Below are 25,692 nucleotides of genomic sequence, written 5' to 3'. Positions count from 1 at the left end.
GCAATATTTTCAGGGAGGGATTACTTTTGGGGGAGGGGTTATTTTAGCACATGCGCTCAAAAGCCAGATTGGGTTTAAGGAGGTCTTATTTTCAGGGAAACAGGGTAGTTACTATAATAAAAATATCTTGTGTTCAGAGAGTACTGACTACAATTTATGTAATCCCCTATTAATGATATGGTTTGGATATGTACAATATAAATAGTCCCTACAAGGAGATTTTGGTCAGAAAAAAGGAGTTTCTAATAAAGAAAACAGGAATATACAGTATAATATAACAAATGTTAAATGTTGAGTATGATTTATCCACCTTTGCCACCCAATAAATAAACTGGAGTCTAGCATTTTTTTTAAGAAACCTATAAAATATCAATAATACCATGAACCCAAGTATACTAGATTAGAAAATGGTTCTTATAGTTTGGGATAGCTTTTTTTTAATGTCTCAGCATATGTAGCCCAAAGAACTATATATGGTGATTTACTTCTGCAAGTTAAGCTGGATAATATCTGGTAGTACTTTGATGAAACGCCATAAAGAAATCCCAGGCCTATAAACTAGGCTAGGCTAGACTAAACTAGATTAAACTAGACAGATAAGGCAATAACAAACTAGTTCAATATTGTTGCTAATCTATATCAATAACACAAGACAAAACTAGAACGAAACAACACATTTTTTAATATAGATTTGTATAATATTTTGTAACATGAAATAGCAGATGATAACCTAGGAACCATGAATTAGTCTTAACAGCATCAGTTTTCTGATCTTCCAGATAACTTGATTTTTTCCAGGGCGCTGCTCTGGAGAGTCCAAAGAAGGGTTAAACACAGCCAATCTGCCCAGAACTGAATTGAAACTTTAAGCCACGCCTCTGGTGCCGACTCTCCTCAGATTTTTTCAATTCAGCTAGCCCAGTGGACGCTTTAAGAATTTCTCCAGTTCTAAGATTGATTCCTTGGACTCTCCAGAGGAAGAATAATTTTTTAAAACAGTATATTTAAGGATTTTTAGAGCAGGCTGGTGAGTTTAAATTTAAGTTTGTTTTTTTCCCTTTTTAATTGGGTTTTTCTCACCCTTTCGGCTCTCCTGGAGTCCGGGGCTTTGCTCTGGCTCCTAGAAGCCGCAGGCAGCTGTTGGGGGAAGCATGTGGGTCGGAGTGCCGACGCCAGCGCTGTTGGGGCACCCCTACTGGGGGCCGATTCCCACTGGAAGCCCTCCGTTGCAATTTGTGCTTCTAGCAAGTCAAATTGCTGCGTGGGCTTCCAGGGCAGCCATTTTGGCTTCTTCCCTCTTTAAATTTGGCGCGAAAAGCTCCGGTGAGTTCCGGCCGCCATTTTGGATTGCGCAATCTTCCGGCTTTACTTTTAAAAGTTTTTTGCCGCAGCTGCCTGGTGCCTGGCTCTTTGCAGGAGCCGCGTGGAGTCAGATTTGCCCGGTGTGACCGGCGACCTGGGCCCCAATCCAAGCAAGTGATAGCGGCGTGGGATCGTGGCCTGCTGGGTCGCCTCCTTTACTCTCCTGCAGGCGCTGAGAGTGAATTCTGCTCGCGCCTAAGAAATTCCAAGCTACTTCAGGCCTTGCAGTTTCTCTGTCTCCTCAGGAGCATCGTGCTGCGGTGGGCTTTCTGGAGGTGGTGAGTGGTGGTTTTCCCATCCCCCTACTGCCCCAACCAGTGATTGTTACCATGGCAGATCAGGCCCCTGAGACTTCTGAGGGTGTCTCTTCCAGAGCCCCTGTAAGACAGGCCGGGAAAGCTGCCAGGGAGGCCATTAGAGGGAGTAAGCCTTACTCCAGGCATGGCCCCAAGCAGGGCTCAGGCCTAGACAAAGATGCATTAAGGCGACAGAAGGCCTTAGAAAAACAGGTTTCCAAAGCCCAACAGCAGGCCCAATCTTCCCTTTCGGTGTCTCCTGGGGAGCCCTCCAGGGAAATTCCTCCAGCCCAGGGAGGCCCCATTTCTGATAGTGAAGAAGAAGGGGATTCCCTGGCCATGGCAACTTCTCCAGGCCATTCCATGGCTGATCAGGCTGATCTCTTTGCCTGTCCCTCTGATATGGAGGAGGGACCAGCTCCAATGGGGCCCTTAGCCCCTCAACAGCCGATCCCCGGGCCCACTCAAAGGGTTCGCCCCATTGAGGACCAAGGGCCTAACCTATCCACTGAAATGCAGGAAATAATTAACAGGGCCATTTCCCAGGGCATTGAGGCAGGCATGCGAAAAGGTGGCAAGCGCACTCGCAAGACCCACCATTTGCAACCCCAGGAGGATTCCAGAGAGATGACTCCTAGCCTTCCACCTCCGTCCCTGCATTCTTCAGTGGCCTCCGATGAGTCAGACTGGGAGGAAGAAGAGGATTTTCTTCCTAGGCAGGAAGCTGAATTCTCTGGGGATGAGGCAAGCCCCGCCAAAAAGCCGGCCTTTTCAGGCTTATTTAATTTGGATAATTTCAAAACCATTTTAGATAAGGCTAAGATCTCAACTCACATGGGGTCCACCCCCCCAGCTCAGGTGGTTGTAGACCCTGATGATCTATCTGGGGATCTCTTTGAGGAACCCATTTCGGTCCAGGAAATAGTTCCTGTACCCAAGATGTTCCTCAATTTAGTTCAAAGACAGTGGGCGCAGCCAGCTACCATGGCTACCCCCAGCAGCCATGACAAGAAGCTATATACGGTGGATGCCAGCCTGGAGGAGCTGCTCAAGCTCCCTCCTATCGATCCCCCTGTAGCGGCTCTTACCTCCTCTTCTGTGCTCCCTCCTGACCTGTTGGAGGGGCTCAAGGCTGAGGACAAGAGAACCGAAACTGCTTGTCACAAGACCCATCAGGCAGCTGCATGGGCCATTAAGTCCTCCGCTTCAGCCTCCTTTTTCTCCAGGGCGGCTCTCCTGTGGCTGAGGCAGTTGTTGAGGAAGATACCTGCCAAGGACGTTAAAGTCAGGCAGGATATCAATAAAATCATGGCAGCCACAGAGTACACTGCTGATGCCACTCTGAATGCTGCTAAGTTTGCCTCGCGTGCCCTAGCGTCTAATGTTACTTCCAGACGCCTCCTGTGGCTTAGGCACTGGAATGTGGATATGCGCTCCAAATGGAAGCTTGTTACTGCCCCCTTTAAAGGGGACAAGCTGTTTGGTGAGGTCCTTGATCCAGTCCTTGTGGAAAACAAGGACAAAAAGAAAGTGATGCCATCAGTCACCAAAAAGCCTGATCGTAAAGGTCCTGGCTCTTACAGGAGGCAGGCCTTTCGGAACAATGAGCCCTCCACCAGCTCCGCCCCCTATCATCGGGCGTATCCCCAGCAGGGTGAGCGGTCTCAGGACCGTCAGTCCTTTCGAGACAGAGGTCGCCAGCAGCCCTTCTCCAAGCGGCCATTTCGGGGGGGCTCCGGCTCCCGACCCTTTAGGAGGTATAAATGACCATCACAGGTCAGCTCCCATAGGAGGGCGGTTGCAGTTGTTCCACGCCAAATGGGAGCAGACCACGTCGGACCAGTGGGTTCTTCAAACGGTCCGCATGGGTCTCACTTTAGAATTCTGGTCCCCCCCTCCCCGCCACTTCATCCGGTGTCCAGTTCCCTCAGGGTTAGTCAAAAGATCCCTCATGGAACAGGAGATAAGGCACCTCAAGGAGATCAGGGCCATAGAACCTGTCCCAGCAGGCCAGGAAGGAAGAGGGTTTTACTCCATCCTGTTTCTGGTCCCCAAAAACTCAGGAGGGTGGAGGGGGATATTAGATCTAAAGAGGTTCAATCACCACGTGACATATCGCAGGTTCAAGATGCAGTCCCTCCAGTCCATCTTGGGATGCATCAGGCCAGGCGATATACTAACGTCCATAGACCTCAAAGAGGCCTACCTCCACATCCCTATCCGCAAAGCCCACCGCAAGTTCCTGAGGTTCTCTTACGCGGGCCTCCATTACCAGTACCGGGCAATGCCATTCGGCCTGTCATCGGCGCCCAGGACATTCACAAAGGTTCTCGCAGCCATGGCGGCTTTTCTACGGTCACGTCCGGTCAGACTCCACTGTTACCTAGACGATGTTCTCATTCTGTCATCATCGCATCAACAAGCTGTCAGCGACCTAGAACACACCATGCAGGCGCTCCGGGACCACGGGTTCACCATCAACCTGGAAAAAAGTCATCTCGTTCCCACGACCAGACTGAAGCATCTAGGGGCCGTCATCGACACCACCTCGTGCACGGTATCCCTGTCTCCGGAAAGGGTGGCCAGCCTTCGGGAGATGGTCGTTCAGGTGCAGCAGTCACGTCTAGTCAAGGTGGTTCAGCTCTCACAGCTCCTCGGCAAGATGATCTCGTGCCTGTCAATCGTGCCTTGGGCGAGACTTCACTCCCGTTCCCTTCAGTGGCTCCTGCTTCCATATCAAAGAACAAACGAAAGCAGCTCAACAAGACTGATTCCAGTTCCAGCAGAGGTACGTCGCTCTCTAAAGTGGTGGTTGTCTCCGGCCCTGTTAAAGGGGTCGCCATTCAAGGAGCCAGTCAGGCTCACCATCACAACGGATGCCAGCCTGTTCGGTTGGGGGGCCCACTGCCACAACCAGCTCGCACAGGGCAGGTGGTCCCCTTCCGAAGCCGCTCACAGCATCAACTGGCTGGAGCTGAGGGCAGTCAGGCTTGCGCTGAAGCGCTTCCAGAGCACCGTTCAGGGCCACCACGTGCGCATCATGACAGACAATGTCGCCACCAAGGCGCACATCAATCGACGGGGAACGCGCTCCAGATCCCTGATGAAGGAGGCGGAGCTCTTGGGTCGATGGGCGGAGAGGTATCTCCTTTCTCTTCAGGCGGAGCACATCTCGGGCACGAGCAACACCCAGGCGGACTGGCTGAGCAGATCCACAGTCGACCACTCGGAGTGGCGTCTACATCCGCTGCTGTTCCAGCAACTGTCCCAGAGGTTCGGCCTTCCGCTGGTGGACCTGTTCGCCACCGCGGCCAATGCGCATCTTCCGCGGTTCTTCACAAGGTTCCACGACCCGAGGGCGGAAGGAGTCAACGCGCTGCACGGCCCGTGGCCGAAAGGTCTGCTTTACGCTTTTCCCCCGCTACCTCTTCTTCCCAGAGTCATCAGGAAGATCCTAGCAGAGGAGGTGGAGGTGCTGCTGGTAGCACCGTACTGGCCCAGGAGAACCTGGTTTGCAGACTTGGTGAGTCTCTCGATCACACCACCGTGGCGGATTCCTCCACAGGACATCTCTCTCAGCCAGGGGGCCCTTCAACATCCAGAACCCCAGTGGCTGCAGCTGGCCGTCTGGCACTTGAGAGGGATCTCCTAAGCAGAGGCAAGTTGTCAGACAAGGTGATTGGCACCATCCAAGCGTCACGACGGCAGTCCACGACGCGCATCTACGACGCCACTTGGAAATCCTTCGCCAGCTGGTGCACGGCTCATGGTACGTCTGCGCCCCTTGCTTCGGTTCCTGTCATCCTGGACTTCCTGCAGGAAGGTTTGGACAAGGGCCTGGCTCCTAACACCCTGAGGCGCCAGGCGGCAGCCCTGTCAACCATCCTCTCAGTTGAGGGCTACGCATCTCTTGGCCGGAATCCGACCATCCGCAGTTTCCTCAGGGGAGCGACCAACCTGAGACCCCCAGTGGTCCACAGATACCCATCTTGGGATCTCAATGTAGTGTTGCGGTCCCTCATCGGGCCCCCGTTTGAGCCCATTAAGACGGCCAGTCTCAGACACCTCACATTCAAGACGGTTTTTCTGGTCGCTATCACGTCTGCTCGTCGCATATCGGAACTGGCTGCCTTGTCAGTCAGAGAGGACTTGTGTCTCATTCGTAACGACAGAGTAATCCTGAGGCTGGACCCTTCCTTCATTCCGAAGGTCAATTCCTGGTTTCATCGGGCGCAGGAGGTGGTCCTTCCGGATTTTTGTCCGCATCCTCGGCACCCGAGGGAAAAGCGCTGGCACATGCTGGATGTGCGCAGGACTATTCGCAGATACATCAAGTGCACGGCCAGTTTTCGGAAATCCGAATCTCTATTCGTCTCCTTTCAACCAGCTTCTCAAGGCAAGAAGGTCTCTTCATCTACCATCGGCGGATGGCTGCGAGCCTGCATTGCGCTTGCCCACGTTTTACAGTCCGTTCCTGTGCCTCGCAATATCACAGCACATTCGACTAGAAGCGCCGCCACCACAGCTGCCTGGTCTACACAGGCACCGATTGAAGAGATCTGCAAGGCGGCCACCTGGACTTCTCTGTCTCCATTTGTCCGAAATTACAAACTGGACAGTTTTGCATCGGCGGAAGGGGCCTTTGGGAGGCGTGTTCTTCAGGGCATCCATACCAGCGGAGCGACCCTGATGGCTGAGCCTTCCCGCCCTAGTGACAGTTAGCTTGGGCATGTCCCTTCTTTGGACTCTCCAGAGCAGCGCCCTGGAAAATGACCATTGTCTTACCTGAAGGGTCCTTTTCAGGGCGCTGCAACGGAGAGTCCACCCCGCCCTGGGGTCTATTCTCCTCTGGTGTTTGTGAAGTCACAGTGTTGTTTGTTGTTTCTGTTATTGTTGTTGGACTATTTTTGACTTGTTCCATATTAGACTTCCAGTTGAAGTTTCAGCGCGCAACTGTTCCACGTCTTCATTGAATAAATCTGAGGAGAGTCGGCACCAGAGGCGTGGCTTAAAGTTTCAATTCAGTTCTGGGCAGATTGGCTGTGTTTAACCCTTCTTTGGACTCTCCGTTGCAGCGCCCTGAAAAGGACCCTTCAGGTAAGACAATGGTCAATTTGTACTCAATAGATGCTATTGATAACTTTGAGGTATCACTTGGATAGCATATCCCAGATGCTTACTTTAATATTATTTCATTCTTCCAGATACTTTTCAACTGAACAATACCGTTTGTCAATTACATGCTCATCCATCTATTTTTAAGTCAAAGCACCAATATTATTTATTGGTAAAGATAATAAAGCCTCAATAAAATAAGATAAAACAGATTCCCTGTGTTTTAGAGAGATTTATGAAATGTCTTCTTTGTATTTTAGTAATTATTATTCAGTCTCTGATAAAGCAATTGACTAGCGAGCTTATGCAAATAAATAATGTTATTCCAGGTTTTCCAGGAAGAGAATAATTCTCCTTGGTTCTGTACAGCAAAAAATGTAGACTGAATTTACAGCAGAGATTTTCTATGTTGTCCCAGGTTAATCCCAGTTTACAAGCCATTTTTAGTGAATCTCAGATATTTTTCCAAGCAATTTTCTTTTTTTGCAATAATACAGAAAAAAACAGAGCAGAGTTTGCTGGCACTTCTGTAGGTTTATATGATCCTCCTTTGAAGCAAATTTCTGTGTTGTAAAACGTTCCAGAAGGATCAGTTTGGTGTAGTATTTAAGGTACACAGCTAGAAACCAGGAAACTCTTAATTCTAGTTCTGCTTTAGGCACAAAGCCAGCTGGGTGATCTTGAACCACTCACTCTCTTTCAGCTCTAGGAATAAGGCAATGGCAAATCTCTTCTGCCAGGAAAATTGCAGAGTCTTTGGCAGACAGCCTGCATGAGACAATATTGCTTCAAAAGCACACACATACAAAATGTACCTCTCTCAATGTTTATATGGAGTTTTTGGATCTGTTTCTTTTAGCTGTTATGTTGCAATGCAATCATATGAAAGACTGCACATTCTTTTAATGAAAGAATTTGGGAGAATGAGGCCGCAAGCATTATTGAAATGTTTTAATAAATATAATCTCATGCTTCAAAAAGAAAGCCATTTCTTTTTTTTCAGGTGATAATTTATACCATTGCTTTTCTTCCTTTCTGAGTAATTGTAATGTGGTTCTTATGAAAGCATATTATTGATGAAATACTCCAAGTTTGGCTACAGCAACCTCTACCTTTTCAAAAGAGACCTAATCACCATTCAGTCCATTTCCTTCAATATGGTGTTTTAACATGGTCCCTAAGTTCAATAAGAAACTTAGTATGTGGGGAGAAGAGCCAGATGTCATGATGACACAACGTGCGGTCTCGACAGTCCGAGACCGCCGTTGCTTCTTTTACCACTGCACGGTCCGTATGGACCTAAACCATCCCGAAGAGACGGTGACAGGGAGACAAATCCTTGTTGGTCTCAGGGACATCGCAAAGTCCCTGATTGACCCAAGGGAAGCTTTCCAAGCCGGCGGTAAACAGACAGCCCCCAGGCTGACAAATTTGGAGATGACTCTGGAAAGAAGGCAGTGAAAGTGAGTCCATCTGGTGAGATTTTTTCTTTGAGAATGACTGCCCAAAGAAATTTCTTTTGTTAAGATAAATTAGTCCTTTAAGCAAAAAAATAAAGCGGCAAAATTTATCTCTATTGGACTGCCTTAGAAAGTTTTTTTTTCCTTTTTTTTGTAACAACGCTTTGTGGATTGAAGTGATCGTAATGCTTCCCATTTCTCCTCTTAAGTGAATGAATTGATTTTTTTCTCCTATTCTTTGCTACCTTATTTTTTGGCTGAATTAAAACCTTTTTTTATTTTAATAATCCTTCCTTCTACTGTTTTTTTTTAAAGACACCTAGAGACTTTGGTTTTCCTTAAGCCTGAAACGAATAAGAAAAAGTTGAATCTGCCATTCGGAAGCCAGAACGGTCTTTTTTTGAAACAATGTATCCTTTGTTCTATTTTCTTTGATTTTACTGACGTTGAATTGGAGGGTTTGCAGCTTATTTGTGGAGACTGATAACGACTCAAGGACACAGACTTTTCTTTTGCAGGTGTCGTTGTGAAATACTTTGGGCAAGGGAAGGAAAAGGAAAAGATAGAACCCCCCCCCCTTTTTTTTTTAATTAAAAGAATCTTGTGCTTAAGTAAATTCAAAACAAAAGTATTTTTATACATAAAAGAGACATTGAAGGCGAGAGTGGCAGTGGAACTTAGACTTTTTCTTCTCTTTTTGGAAATACGTATCTATATACAGATGAGGAAACCCTAAGTTTCCAAGAATTTTTGGATGGAATTCAAAATATATTGGAAGGATTTGAGAGATTTGATAAGAAGTTGGATAGACTATTGTCTTGCACAGCAAAAGATGAATGGGTTGGAGTCCCAAAAATTAAAGAAGAGAATGAAGATATAGAAGATAAAGAAAAGATAACAGATGAACCTACTAATGGAGCACTCATGAGTGAAAGTGGAAAGAAGGGAATATGGAAAAGTGAAGTTGATTATCTGGAGCTCTACCCCTCTTGTCAAGATATGGATTTGATGATGGAATTAAGAAGAGAAACAGCTTTAGAAAGACGTTTGATAATCAAAGACATGTTAATTTTAACATCAACTCAAGGGCAATGCGACTATATGAGAGATCTTTCAAGCAAAAAAGTGCGGAGAGAAGTTTTTAAAAACCTTATTTATTTATTTATTTTATTTAAATTTGTTAGCCGCTCCCTCTCCACAAAGGGACTCGGGGCGGCGTACAATAAATAAAACACATATTATAAAATTACACATTGTACATTACACATATTATAAAATTACACATTGTTCTTCTTATAAAGAAGTTAATAAGAGAATTGATGCAACAACTCGCTAAAGAGATATGATTGTTTTGTTATTGGAAAGACACAGGCTGATAATGAATGTTGATAATTAAAAACTTAGTTAATCTTTGGTGATTAATAAGTAGGATTTTGTAGACGCTTTTAGAATGTTTTTTTAAAATGTTTATTCATTAACAAATAATATGATAATAATAATGAAATATTAATTTTAACTAGTAAACACAATTTGGATATAAACTATAAATCGGGACCTGGGAAAAAGATATATCAATTTTACTAATACATTTTTGTTTAGATTTTGTTATAATGATGTAATCTTTCTTGGGTACTTATAAACTCTACTAACACATTTTTGTTTAGATTTTATTATAAAGATGTAATCTTTTTTGGGTCGGATGAGAGGAGATGTGATATAAATAGTAAAAAAAAATTTTTTTAAATAACTACAATAATAATAAGGAAATGTTAATGGATAATGTTTAATGATTTCTACATGTGTTGGCATTGGTAAAAGCAATCAGATATAAGCCTTAAATAGTGAATAGGGGAAAAAAAGGAGGGGGGGAATATGTTATAAAAGGGTAATTATTGGATGTTTATAGAAATAGCTAATGAATGCCAGTAGGTGATTGTGTCTTTAAATACAAATGATTCTAGATAATGTGTTTAAATAATTATAGTCAAATGAGAATGATGGTACATTGATGGTAAAATACATACAGATTTTTGATTTAAAATGTACAATTCAATATGAAGGAAGTATAAAGAATGATTGCGGTAGTAACACACAAAATTTGTTTGTAACCAATTGACATGCTTTCTACAAGATGTAATGAAGAATGATTCTTTTGTTTGTGTTTTTGTTTAATCAAAACAATAAAACAAATTCCCCCCCCCCCAAAAAAAAAGTATGTGTTTTACTAATAGTGAAATACTGACCTTCCATATTTATACAGCTAGTCCTCAGGTTACAAATGAAATGGAGCCTGTCAATTACATTCATAACCCAAAGATTCATTGGAGTGTATCACATAAAATAAACTTGAAAACTCACTGCTTTTGTCCACACATTCACTAATCAAATGTGTAGGTCATTAAGTGCACATGAGGTATCTCAGGGTGGCAAAGGCCATGGGGGAGCCTAGTGCAGGGACAAGACCACTGCATCCAGCCACCAAAGGCCTCCCTCTACCCAATGAGAGATTCCATGATCCTCTTCCCACCACTTGAGTTCCAAGCAGCTTGGGCCTTTCCTTCCAACCTGTCACTGATCACTAATTTATCTTTGGCACCACATTTGAGAGCCCTGCGCTTCCCACACTCACCTCGTACGTGGCCTTGGATGCCTGAGCCCCTGGCTAGTCAAGTGGAGAAGCTCTGGACCGGTCTCTCTCCTTCCCCACTGAGTCCCAGCATCCCTCACAAGTGGGCATAACCCTGTCCCGCCACATTATTGGAGTGCTGAACCTGCCCAGGTTTTGCAAATTGCGCCACAGTGAAGCTGGAAAGTTAGGTGCGTCATCACCATGCTCCCCTAAATTACCAAAAGCACTCCTCCAAATTCCAAGAGAGGCTCCTAAACAAACCTGCTTTCCGTGTCCCACACCTTTACAAACTCTTCATTTAGGAGATCTTACAGCAAGGTTATGTTTCTCGCTGGCGCAGAGCTGGAAAACTTAGTGCCTAGCTCCCCATACTTCGTAGCACTTGCTCCTGTTTGGATGCGAGGGGAAAGGAACTACCCAGAGGAAGTTGGCTACCCCTGTCTAACTTCTAGATCGGAAGGAATGAGACTTGATTGACCCAATTCTGCCTCCCTCCCCATGACTTTGCTGCAAGATCTCCTAAACAGAGATTTCTCAGAGGTGTGGGGCGTGGCAATGCCTTTGCAGCTATACATAGCACAGATTGGCAGATCCAGCTCTCCCCTCATTGCAAGCATGAGGGGAATAGAATCTGGAATCCTATTCACAGCCTCCGCCTCTGACCTGGAACTGGGGAGGGTGGGAGGATGACCTCAAATGTCTGGGCAAAGCTGCTCTTTACGCTGTGTTGCCTTGTGACTGTTCAATTGGACCTTCTAACTTTGCGAGATTTTTTTTTTTACAAGAAGTTGGAAGGTCCGATTTTTTAGTCCTGTGAACTTCTTTGGTTTCTGTGTATGTTTCTTCTGTTTGCAATGCAGCTTTTCCATTTTTTCAGTGAAATAAGTGCTTATTGAGCTGCAGCACAAACGCAACAGAGCTGGAAAGCAGGTTTGTTTAGGAGCTAGCTTCTGTAGACTTTCAGAAAGCCGAGGTTCATCTTGTGGGTAAGCTTTGTCATCTGTCCCAAAGCAGGGACAGAGTTATTCTGGCTAATATAATTTGTCATGGGCTCTAAAGCCGTTTCTCAGGGAAAAGCTCTGGTTCATGATTAAAACACCTGATGTGAGCACTTTGATTTGATGCCGAAGCAGGTTTGTTTAGGAGCACCTCTTGCAATTTAGCAAAGGAATGCTTTTGGCAAGTTAGGGGAGCAGGGTGATGGTGCGCCCACCTCTTCAGCTCCATAGCAGTGGACAAATGCAATGGAGCTGGAGAATAGGATTGTTTAGGAGACCCTCTTGCAATTTGGAAAAGGGGTGCTTTTGGCAAATGAGGGGTGGCGTGCCAAGCTCTCCAGCACTACAGCAGAGCCATTTGTGAAATCCGGGTGGGTTTTGCACTCCAGCACTTGGCAGGGCAGGGCTGCGCTCTCTTGTGAGAGAGACTGGGCCTTGGTGGGGATGGGGAGAGGCTGGCCAGATGCTTCTCCACCTAGCTGGATAAGAGCTCCAGCATGCAAGGCTGCATAGGAGGTGGGCATGGGCAGTTCGGTGTGGCACCAAAGTAGGATGTTGCAGCGTCTCTGCGATAGTTCATAAGTGTGAACGATCACTTTTACCCTGCAATATACATAATTTTGGGACTTGGTCGTAAGTATTTTTGGCAGAGATGTTGTAACTTTGTACATTCGCTAAGTGAACGTTTGTAATTCAAGAACTATCTGTAATGGCCATCACTATTAACTGTAGTATTGTAAATTAGCTGTCTGGAAAGCAGTCCCTGTCTAAAAATAATAGTAACCTGATATACTTGTGCAGTGCATTAAAATGAATCCATCACCCTCAACAAAAATTTTAATAAACGCATAAATGAAATTTGTTTGAAAAACTAATGGGGTGAGGAGAAAGATTAGATTTTCCTCGTACTGCACATAGTGGCCCTGATTGGTATTAATTAAGTTCTATTCAGAAAGTTAAAAGCTACTTACACAGTACAATAACACATATTATCCATATTGTCTAATTTGTTGTTGGGGGTGGATTTATCTGTTGTTGCTTCAAAAAATGTCACTTGCAGTAGGTGATGGGATTAGAGAAATTACATATTTAGCAAAATTGTACAGATATTCTTTCTAAAAAAAAACCATTTGACATAACAAAACATCTAACTATTAATTGCGTACTGCAAGTCTCAAATTTGTAGACTTATCTTTGGCATGAATTCTTCCTACAGAAGAAGCATAATATCTAAAAATGAGACCTAATTTGCTCTAAACGAAGAATAATTTGTTTTTTCCTTTGAAAACAAAAAATAATAATATTCCTCCATTAAGCTATAATCCAAGAACAGATAGCTCCAATTTCCCTGCTCCAATTTTTCAGAAATTCAGCAAACTTCATCTTCTCAGGAACATCTATTATTCCTAGGGATTTCTTGTCCTTCTGTTGAAAAACACAAACTTTACAGCTTTTTCATGTTTTGCTTATGTTTAATCAATAGGAGACACAAATTCTACTTTTCTCAAAATTGCATGTCAGGTTGGTTCATGTTCAGTTGGCCAGAACAAAATAGCATAGCCTTTATTCTCATTGTACATCATATATACGAAATTGGTTAAAATCTTATACCTAATTATACTAATAATCTTTGTAATAATTATCATTCCTTTCTTTTAAATTTTATTTCCAATGAAATTTTAGTGAACTCGTAGTTAGCAAATTGGTCTTAAATTTAGAAACAAATTTCCTTGAAGGAAATATATGGAGGTTTATTCTAATATGTTCATTTAGGTTGAGCCCAGCCCAAGAAAAGCAGGAAAAACCTCCTTCAATTTCCAAAGGTTTTCTAAGCAGAGGTAGAAGACATGGTGATGTCAAGGATTAAAGTAAATATTATACAAACAAATGAAAACATGAGAGATTCTTTCAACAACAAATCAAAATATTATGAATTTGGTTCTTTTAAATGTGTACTTTCTTGTCTGATTGTTCTGCCCATCATTAGTTATGGTTGGCAGGGTTTGCTACAAGGGATTATGTCATTAATTGATACAATTCCACCCATGATTTTTTTTCCAAATAAAATATTTCTGGACTCTTCTTTGATATACATAGAAAGTCTTGCTAAATTAATTGTTAGAAATACTTTTGAAGTCTACTTTCTGACAATTGTTTCTTCTGTAAGTGTGTTGCCTATCTTAGAGTAAATTTGAAAAAGTGGATTTTATCTAGATTATGAAAGTACAAATAAATAACTGCAGCTTAATTCCATAAAAATTATCTAAAAGAAACTATGCGGAATGTGAAAATTATCAGAAATCCTAGGTGGACTTGAAGAGAAACTATTGCAGCATCCAATTAATATAGACATGGGACAGAGAAGAGTTTGTTGTCGGTTTGTTTCTATTGGTAGAACATCCAGCTGCAGTTACATTAGAAAGGTAATGTGAAAATTGAAGAGTCCAAGTCAGAGCTTGCTCTTTTAAAAGGTTTAATTGATTCATTTTTTAGTTATGTGTCAGGAATGTACGTCATCTTTCAAACTCTATGCATGTAAATATACGTAATTCATTGGGAAATGTTGTTAGAAATATTTTAATTATTTTAAACGCAGTATTTATTATTTATTTATTTATTTATTTATTTATTTATTTATTTGTTTGTTTATTTATTTATTTATTTATTTTAAACACAGTATTTATGTATTTATTTATTATATATTTATTTACTTATTTACCATTAATAGCCCATCTTTTCTCCTAGAGCTTAAAGTGGCTATATATATGTTAGACCATCTTCTAATTGCTTTTTATCACACTGTGTTGAGAAATAATTATTGGCCCAATGTCATCCAGTGATCATTCACTGCTAGCCTCAATTCTCATCTACTACTTCAACCAATTGACATGCGATTGTATCCATGAACATTTGGCATATTATGGAAATAGAGCCATGATCCTAACATAATTTGACAAACATTTGAATGGCATTTTGCATAACATAGGGATATTTAGTGGCACAAGATTTCTTAGCCATACTGAGAAATTGGCATTAGCAAAAATCTCTTGAGTTCTCAGTAATGACCAACACAATATCTTGTTAGAATTTGAAGCAGTTAATTTGCAGAATTGGAGACTGCAGAGTTAAGTACTGTTATGAAATGATTTGGTATTTGACTGCAAGTGTCTGTTTTAAGTTATAGGAAAGCTATTAATTTTCAAACATGGCCAAATAATTTTGAAATCAGGTTAGTGAATTTACATCAAAATTTGTGCTATTTTATAAGACTCAAAATACAGCTAGGAGTTTTAAAAGCTAACAGAGCATATGGTAAATGAAGAAGTAGTTGCAACAATAAATTGTTGCTGTATCACTTGAAAACATTTTGACAAGAATGTCAAATCTTTAGCACTGAGAAAGCCCCACCCCATTTAGGAAAAAGGAAATTTCAAGTTCACAAAAAATCAAGTACAGTTGACCTGGAAAGTAATCACTGTCAAGGATATTGGCAATTTTAAATCTGATTAAGTGATTTAACAGATTTGATGAGATGGTTACCTATTAAGTTGTAGCAAATCTAGGTCCAGACCAAAATGTATTTTCCACTGGATAGAAACAATGTGACATGGTTGAGCGAATAAAGTTTTAAAGCAGACTATAATAATAATTTTAATATATTTAAATATTTAAGCCAAGCACAGACTTGAATAGCTTCCTACTTTGTCCTTAAATTATCAAGTTGATAAAGATGTTTTTTGTTATCACAAGAAAACAGTGAAAATAAACATGAAACATTATCACATACCAGTCTTATCACTGAGGTTTCCAGCAACCACTATATACACTCATGGATAAGAATACTGCAGGACTTTTATGTAGGTTTCAAATTTACTCCTGCTCTTCTAGGGACCCTGATATCGCCTCCTGTGTTATCCAAATGAAGAAAAAGCAAAAGGGCATGGATGGCCATTAAAAACCACAGTGGCCCCATGACATTGAATAAATGATGCCAATTACATCAATCACATTATCTGCATGACCTTATCATGACATTTGTAATATCAGTTGCTCTCCTTTACCCCTGTATGGTTACTCATGCCAAAAGAAGACTCAGAAACACAACCTGTTGTATGCTGTTTCTGTGTATGCAAATGTCATCTGCCACCTTCTGCTTGCTATACTTCACTGCTATGCGGTGACAGAATGCCATGAATTGTGGAGGGGGAATGAAAGGGGGGATCTAAAATAGATGCTGAACCTCAAGGTCACCCAGCTGGAAGAAGGAGGGAGCTGCATATCAAACTGTGTTTGGACTGATCATTATGAAGACATCTTGCATGGACTTTATTGGTTACACTGGGGTGGGCAATAAGAGACTGTTAAAGGGGGAGTAGAATTTAGGGATTTTTGCGTGCGATTATCAATTTTTACTAATGCTACAATACTCTTGATCTCTAATAAAATTATACATTTCTCAACAAATGGAGCCAACAATCATTTCTATTTAGAGGTTCAAGTCTGACAGCATAGTTGCTTTATTTGTATCTGTTGAAGCTCATTGCATAATCTTTGTTAAATTTTGGGATTAGATTGTAAAATGATGCATCATACCTTCCACTGACAATGATATGAATTCCTCCTGCTCCCCTTGAGTATACTCAGATTTATGTCCTTAAACAAGTTAAATCTTAGCTATCATTAAGTCTTTGTTATCCTTAAGGTATGTATTCAATCAGGTTTAAAATCAAGATGGGAAAGGTAACATGTAAGGGGGCTAGATCAAGATGGTGCCCAATCCTTCATCTTGCTGCCCATTTTGGAAGCATAGTTGAATTAGGAGCATTGTGTACGTTTCATCTCTTGGTAATTTAAAATTGGTTCTTATTAGGCTTCTTTCACAATGCCTTATCTTAATGAGATTCTCCTGTAGATAGTCTAATCTAGATAATGTCCTAATCTATGCACATTTTCAAGAAATTTATATAGTAATTTATATATTACTTTATATAGTAATCACCATGCTTTTCAAGTAGAAAGTCTGTTTTGAAGATATTGAGGAAAAAGGGACAAACACTCTGTAATTCATATCTAGAGAGGCCTTCTAATAATCATCCAATCATCCAGACAGAGGAAAGAGCTTTTTCAGAGAAGATATCTTCGGGAGGGAAAATCATTATCATTTAATACAGAAAACTTTCGCATTTTTTTGGGGGGGGGGGCTTTTCAATATTTCAATGTTTTAGCATTTTAACTATTTTAAGATGCTTTCAGTAGTTATTGATTGGAATGTATAATTGTACTTTTATGTTTAGATTGTACTGTAATCATTCATATGTTCATTATGTTTCAGCTATTCTCAAAATCCCGTTTGGCCATTGAGTAGGTTAAGAATAAATTTCAGGAACAAAAAAATACATGATCATTCTAGATGACAGATGTCAACTACTTTGCCAACTTCCCTGCCCTAAGCCGGTATCTTTCAGAAAGTGTAAATACTGTATTCTTTCTCTTTCAATTAACCATTAGTCAGATTTAACAGGAGTCTGATTATATCATAATCAGTCTATGAACTTGAAAAGCATAAGCATATGTAACCATCCAATTTGGTTCATACCAAATGTGACCCTAACTCTGCTTATTTGTAATCCATCAAGTGTCTATATGTGTGTGTGCCCATGCCTTCCTGTTAGCTCCAGGCACTTGTTTGGACTGGTCCCTGCAGTTTTCTTGGTAAGATTTTTGGAAGTGGTTTACCATTGCCTTCAAGTCATAAAAAGGGAGGTTTTTTTAAACTAAAAGTGAGCAAAAGAAGTTATGATTCAGTGTAATGTTTGAATCAAACCTGTGGAACCAAGAATATAACTGTCATGTGTTACATAAATATGGAGAACACAAGTTAGTTTTCAGGGTTTTTTAAAAAAAACTTTTCTGCTCTCTAAATAAATCTAGAAAATTACAGAAATTTAAGGTGTGATAGTAGCAGCTATCGATGTCAGGATAATCTTTTCATGAATTATCTGAAAGCATTCAGTTCTGTCACTAATGCAATGAATCCACTTTAGTTATTTTTTATATGAACCATGCACCCTGCATTTAAATCCAAAGAATTTTACCACTGTAATCCAAACTTTACTTTGCCTTTTAGTGTTCTTTAGCTTAGAATTAAAACAATCAGGTCTTCTGAAATATTAGCCACCTGGTGTCATGTATTTGAGATGGGAGTCTATGTAAAACAAATAAATATATAAAATATAACATGGATAATATTTTATGTTTTACTGCTGCTTTGGAACAAATCTTACTTCAATATTAATATGAATAAATATTGTTTCCATATATTAAATATTAGGACTGATTACTAGAACTCTTCTAGGAATATGTTTACTATTTTGATTTCAGTGATAAATAAGTTGCTGGTGGAGCCTGGTTTTATTATATGCAGTATTTCAATAGAAATACAAGTAGATTTATAGGCATGTATTTCAATTTTTATGTGTTTGGTTTGTCTGAAGCATAAATTATACAAAACATGTTTTTCTTCTTTTCTTAAGGTCATTGATATGCCTGAACATAATCCTGGTGACATGGGAGGAACAATGAGACTAGGGAAAAGAAAAACTATCTTTAAGACAGAAGACTCTTTGTTAAGTAAGTCATGGCATCTTTGGTTGGATTTTTTGCTTTTGTGCTCAAACTATATAATAGTATCTTGTTAAAATATATACTGTTTAAGAATAATATTAATTAGATTCACTATCTTGTCTTAAATCTTAGTTATAACTCCTGTTAAACTTCTGCTTTCAGAAATCACTAGAAAACCTTAAGAGATATTGCAGGATGAAGTTGTCCTTCATATTAGGATTCTGAAGGATGTAATTATTATTTATTGCTGGTGCCTTCTTCAAAAGATTAAAAGTGAGTGTGTTAGAAGCAGAATCTCCATCACTATCATCATTCAAGGAGCAAAACAAGATGAAGCATTTCTCTCACTTTTTTATTTTATTTATTTATCTTGCAAGTGGTAATGTAGTAGGAACAAGGCACCCAGCAAGCAAACAAACGTGGTGCTCTGGCTGGAAGGCAGCGGTGCGGAGCCCCACTGCTGGCTGGCGAGAGTTGAAAAGGCAGGGCGTACACCTTCCCCGCTGCTGCCGCAATGGTGCTGGCCAACCTCTATATGCAGGGGTCTTCTCCGTCAGCCCCCAGTGCCACTGTGTTTCCTGACACCTGGTAAGTGCTTCCCAGGCAGAGTGGGGCAGCAAGAAGTGGCAGAGGCCTGCAGTTGAGCACCCCCCTACCTTCTCCAGGAGGGAGGGCGCAGCCATGTGTGTGGAGGTGGGTGCTGCCGCAGGCGGGACAGAGCCAGAAGGCACGTGGGAGCCAAACCTTTAGAGCCACACTCGGCAGAGTTTGCAAGTGGGCTCGGCGGGGCCGCTTAGCAAGGAGGGAGACCCCGGCATGCACACAGACCAGCTGACAGAGCAACGCCTCACGTGCCCTGACAAATGGCTCCATGTGCCACCTGTGGCACGCGTTCCATAGGTTCGCCATCCCAGGTATAGGTTCTCCTACTTGAGCAGGGGGCAGGACTAGAAGACCTCCAAGGTCCCTTCCAGCTTCTATTCTTTTCTATCCTATCCACTGACAAAAGATTAGTTTCAAGAGCAGGGACATACATTTTTCACAAGTATCTTTCTGGTGACACTCTAAGAAATGGGACAGTAAACAAAACCCTCTCCTATTCCTTCTGATTTTATTATTTGCCCACTAGCTGTGGCATTTTTTTCCCAGTTTACTGTGGTCAAAATGAGTAAAGAAATTTCTGTCATTTGCCATATGACTCGTAGCTCCTGAATCAACACACCATGCTTTCAAAGATGAAGTGCAACTTTTGGATTGAAAAATATATACATTATCTGAGGCAAAATCATTTTTTTCTTTACACTTTTGGCCTTTTGTAGTTTTTCCATTCCATCTTTCCAGATTCAGCAATCTGCTTTTAAATGACCCTTTTTCTTGCACACAAAACATTCATGTGTTTCTTACTTCAAGTAACTTTTTTTCCCTATTTTTCATCTTTAAAACAGACTTCGCGACAGAAGCACCATTGCTATTAATGCTTTCTGTTGTATGCTCATACACATCGATAAGCTTGCCTGTAACATATTCCAATGTTAGCTCATCATCTAGATGTGCCTCAAGCGCAGTGATAAGTATTTCATAACTTTTGGTAAACCACTAATAATGCTGCCACATGAAAATCTTTTATTTCTTTTCCTATGCCTCTGAAGCGTTTAACCATTTCCAAGGTGTGCCTTATGTAATCCTGCATATCTTGGTCTTTCATCAGTTTGGTTTGGTGTGGCTTTCTAATCAAATACAGTTTATTTCTTAGATTATCTCTTTCATGCACGTTTTGTAATCCTTCCCACATTTCTTTAGCAGTTTCACATTTACATATATGTATGATTTGATCATCTTCTACGCTAAGAGAGATTGTGCTTTCTGATCTTTCTCTATCCACTCATCTGAAGGATGTTCTGACCAACTTCATTTATACATTTCCATGTGCCTGATGGGCTCTCAGCTAAAATGAAGTAAGGCTATGGCATGCACTTGAAAGAAAACTGGGATGCCTGTAATTGTGGAGTTTCTCTGGCAAGAATGTTCATTCACAGAGAATATGCATATATAACACTTGTATCAATTCTAGGTGATTAGAGTACTGATAATAGTAATGAAGAGTTAGGCATCCTGCATACCTCAGCTAGAAGTTAGGAATAAGGATGGCCTGGAGCAAATAGAATGTGTATTAGATAACTCCTGGAGCATTCATTAGCCAAAGCTTAGGAATAGGGACAGCTAGAGACCAACAGGACAATTATTAGATAATTATTAAAATGTTTATTAGATTATTTGTTTTATATATCCTGCCTTCCACTTTAGTGAAAATGTGTGAAGTTTTCTTAATGCTATTGTTTGAGGTTCCTTGGCATTTTTCTAGCTAGGACCCCTTTTTTTCAAGCGCTTCAATAAAGGGAAACAAAACCTGTACCTCTTGCCTGGTGTTCTTCATCAGCTTTGGCAACAAACTCAGACCCACAATGGAGACAACATGCCTTCTCTTATTAGCAGCAATTTCATCTTAAATTCCAAGACTGAAAGTTCTGGTTTGTCAAATTCACAAATAAAATATTTGTTTCACCTGTGTTACTGGCCATTTTATTTTATTTATTTATTCATTCTGTTGCAGTCTTCTTTTTCTGCTGTTGTATCTTGTACTTATTTTCTGTAGCTGGCTCTGACTGATTTACTCTGTTCTGTGCTGAATTATATATTTCTCCTCTAATCTGGGTTTATACTAGGTTCCTTTCTGGGTTTATCTCTGGGTTATGCACCCACACTCTGGGACCGTAACCTGTTGGAAAATTCTGCTTTATTCTATAGAAATTGTAGCAGAGGATTATTATATATCCATACAGATTGGTAGCAGAGGGTGGTTACATAGCCATGTGGATTAAATAAAATGTACAATGTACAGTCATCATTGGCTTTGCTGTTTAAAAGTTTTAAACTATTTTTAACTGTCACAGAAAACTCCTCAGAACATAAAGGAACTATACATTATAACCATAGATGCAAACTAAACATTGCCAACTACTGGCTGAATAATTCTGTAGTCATTGCAATACAAAATACATTCTAACATCTATTCCAACATTTTGGAATAGGAGGCCCAGGCTGTTCAGAAGCATTAGGTTAGAAAGGATACTAATAATTGTATAATCATAAAAATGAATAAAATCATTGTGAAGAATATATTCCATAGCTCCAATTATTCAACTTTTGCATTTAGCATGAACTTGAATTGAATACAATTTATTTGCTAGTCTGTAACCTCTTTGGAATTGTATGACTGGTTTTATTGTCTTCTTAAAATGAGGACTTTGCAGTTTGAACCAAGCAGGAGTTAGAAAAGAAATCTCTGGGTTATAAAAATTAGATTTACTAGCATATACCAGTGGTCCAAATTATATTACAATCTAATTTATTTTCCAAATGACCTCCTTTATATTTTTCCTTTAAACTTCATTTTCTAGGTTCTTTAGGAATCAAGCATAGCTTGTCCTTTATGATATTCGCTATAATACATATTTGTTCAAATATTTCCTGTTCTTGAATAAAATTACATTTGCATGAAAGCTGATTTCACAAGGAAATCTACCAATATTATAGTTCAATAAATATAACATGAATCATTCAAGTTATGAACTTGGCAAATGCCAAACCTATTAACATTCTTCTTAATGATCATTGAAGAAACCGTAATTAACTGTGTCACTAAGCCATAAATGTGGTTTAGAAACTATAAGGTTTACATTTGCACAGCATGCTAAATAAAATAATCTTAATCTGGTGATTCATCGGTTCACCTAATTTAGGATTAGTCTCATTGGCTTGTTATGGCTTTTCAAAAGATTGATTTAGAAACCTTTCCTAATTCTGGTACCTTGTAATCAGTGGTGGGTTTCAAAGTTTTTAGAACCTATTCTGTAGGTGTGGCCTGTTTTGTGGGAGTGGCTTGGCGGTCATGTGACCGGGTGGGCATGGCAAACTTGGAATATGTGGTGACACTCACTTAACAACGCTGTTGCTTAGCAACCAAAATTTTGGGCTCAATTGTGGTTATAAGTTCTTTCTTTTATCTCTCCCACTTTCTTTTTCTTTTTTCTTTCTTTCTTCCTTTCTTTCTGTTTCTCTTTCTGTCTCCATCTCTCTCTGTGTGTGTCTGTCTCTCTCTCTCTCTCTCTCTGTGGCTCTTTGTCTCTCCCTTCCTCCCTCTGTCTCTCTCTGTCATTCTCTCTCTGTGTCTCTCTGTCTCTCTCTCTCTGTCTCTCTCTCCTCCCTCCCCCCATCTGTCACTCTGTGTATATGTGTGTGTGTGTCTCACTCACTCTCTCTCTGTGTCTGTCTGTCTCTGTCTCTCTCCCCCTCTCTCTGTCTCTCTGTGTGTGTCTCTGTCTCTCTCCCCCCTTCCTCTCTCTCTGTCACTCTCTGTGGTGTATGTGTGTGTGTCTGTCTCTTACTCACTCACTTAATCACTCACTCTGTGTGTGTGTCTCTCTGTGTCTCTGTCTGTCTGTCTGTCTGTCTGTCTCTCCCTCCCCACCCTCTCTCTCTCTCTCTGTGTGTCTCTCTCTATGTGCCTGTCCGTCTCTCTCTGATTCCTTTCTCTGATTCCTCTCTCTCTCTGTCTCTCTCTCTTTGCCTCTCACTCTCTGTCTGTCTGTTTCTCTCTCTCTCTCTCTCTCTCTCACTCACACACAGACACACTCAGACACAGACACACACATACTGTAGTCACCTTGTTGAGTGTTCCAATCACATTTGAAACACTCAACAACTGGCCTGCATTTATGGTTTTTTGCAGCATTCTGCAGTCATAGGGCTAGGCGGGGTTCCCCTCGCATTCTTCATCTTCCCGGATGGGCTCCAGAGTCATCGCCGGCCACGCAGAGCCTCGGCGGAGCTCCACACTACGGAAAACATAGGCGTGTTGTGCGTGCGCACACCTGGCACAAGTACAGCCTCAGAGACTTCGTAATGACGGGAACCTGTTCTCACCCAGGCTTCTGTAGAAGCTTCCCTCTGAAGCCCTCAGAGGAAGGAAGGGCCAGTTGGGAGAGGGGCTTTGGTCCTGCTGTAATTGTGCAGGGCATGCGCGCGCCTATGTTTTCCACGGGGTGGGGCCGCGGCCAGAAGATGAGGAACACGAGGGGACCAGTGGGGTCTCGTCCTTCTGAAGAGGACCTGTCCCCGAAGAGGGCAGATGTAGTAGCATCGGTCTTGGGATGTTCTGCGGAGCCCCCCCAAAGAAAAATGCCACTGGTATGGCTTTTTAACCAGGTGGCTGTCAGAGAGAAAAGGGCAGCGCGTGCCCGTGGGCTTGTGCAACAGCCGAATCCTCGCCTCCTGTTCCTTCTTCAGCTGCTGCACAAACCCAAGTGGCGTGCGCTGCCCTCTCCTCTCTGACAGCCGCCTCGTTTCCAATAGAGGGTGTGGGAAATGCATGTGTTTTCCCTCCCTCTGCATGGATTTCCCACCTCCTATTGGTAACGAGGTGGCTGTTGGCGGGGCAAGCCTGGTGCGGATAGGCGGGGCAAGTGAGCGGCGACTGGGCGGGCGGGGGAGTGAGCAAGGAAGCAGGCCATGGGAGGGAGCTTTCCAGTATGCAGCCTCCGGAAGAACGGGTACTGGAAGACACCCTAAATTTGACAAACGGGTATACACGTACCGGGGCATACCCCCTGAAACCCACCCCTGCTTGTAATGGGGTTGTTAGGTGGGGCCCCAACTGCTTATACCCACATGTTATGGTTGCCATGACATGAAGCTTGCCAAGGGCATCTCCTCACAATGGATCGTTTATGTGATGGCACCAATAACTTACATGCCTTCAACTTGGGGTACCAATATAATTTACACAAGGCCAGAAGGTTAGGTGAACTTTGCTGGTAATGTGACTTTTTGTTGGGGGGGGGGTGTTGTTTCAACCAGGGCGGCATGATTTATATGTTGTGGTGGTGTTTTGAATCTTTGTATGCTACCTATAGTCACTACAGAGTTGAGCAGCTCTATAAATAAACAAAAAAATAAATCAGGGTTGTTTTCCAGAGCAAAGCTTGCACAAATACTCAAGTCAGCTTGAGAAAAAAATAGAGAGGAAGGATTGTTGTGCATAACTTTTATGTCTGCTATAGTAGGTACTATGTTGGGGAAACAAATACCAAGTGCAAAAATTAGAATTGATATGAGCTATTTTGCAACAGTTAATGGATGAGTCTGTCATATACTAGAAAGAGGGTGAAACAAGCATGGAATCACTTTAAGTGGAAAGATGGTTATTGAGCCTGACTCCAATTTTCTGCTGTGACTAATAGTTTTTATAGAATGTTCTTTCTCCCCACCCATATCGGACTTCCCATCCATATCACATTTGCAGCTCCCTATATATGAGCAGCTGCCCTAGGGGTATATTAATTATATAGGAGATTTATTTATTAAACAAATTTATATGGCTACCCACTTACACATGGTGAATTCATTAGAAATATAGAATAGGGATCAATATTGCCATAAAAGTATCTGATTTGCCTTCTGGACTAGCACTGAGTCAGGAAGAACTTACTAGTACAATGCACTATTACATTGTATACTCCATAATAGAATATATTCTGTACAGTGTATCCTTCATAGCTTTATAAAGAATGTGTATTTTACTACCTCAAAATAGTTCCTGAAAAGTGTCTCTCTTTATTCACCTAGTGGAACTGGAATCGATTTTCTATGTTCCTCAGCCCAACTCACTTGAGCAGGGGTGTCAAACACAAGGCCCGCAGGCCGGATCTGGCTCACAATGTGGTCAGATCCAGCCCTTGGCACCATCCTGGAAAATCTAGCAGGCCGTCCCACATCGCTTCAATCCGGTCTATTCAGTGTAAAGAGGGAACATGCCAGCAGTTTGGGGAGTGGCGTCAAGCTGGCCATGCCCATCCATTCGGCCGTGCTCACCCATTCGGCCACACACAGTGAGTGGCGTCATCCCTGATGCAGCCCTCAATGAAATTGAGTTTGACACCCCTTCTCTTGAGGAATCCCTTTTTCACATACTGTATATGTTTCTCCCTTCATTTCATGACTCGTAATTGGGGTATCATCTTATCTTTCCCTACCGTCTGGAGGGTGAGAGAAGAATGGACCCAAAGAACTCAAATTCAAGGATATGAATCTTCTGTATTAGATTGCTGAACAATGTTTGTGTACTCAAGCTTTTGGAGAATTGATTAGAA

At 41.7% G+C, this 25,692-nt stretch overlaps 1 protein-coding gene across 4 annotated transcripts in view; it reads left to right on the top strand.

Moving 5' to 3' along the window:
- The window catches only part of CTPS2 (CTP synthase 2), a 104,409-nt gene that overhangs the window by 56,713 nt on the left and 22,004 nt on the right, over positions 1–25,692 (top strand). For all 4 annotated transcript variants that reach the window (XM_081948752.1, XM_081948754.1, XM_081948753.1 and 1 more), the window contains exon 14: positions 18,394–18,490. In XM_081948752.1, the coding sequence (XP_081804878.1) occupies positions 18,394–18,490 (97 nt within the window). The remainder of the gene's footprint in view (positions 1–18,393; positions 18,491–25,692) is intronic.

The sequence above is a fragment of the Natrix helvetica genome, assembly GCF_964273705.1.
Source record: "Natrix helvetica genome assembly, chromosome: 3".
Classification (NCBI taxonomy): domain Eukaryota; kingdom Metazoa; phylum Chordata; class Lepidosauria; order Squamata; family Natricidae; genus Natrix; species Natrix helvetica.
Note: the sequence above shows the minus strand (reverse complement) of the source record. Positions and strands in the feature narration are given on the sequence as shown.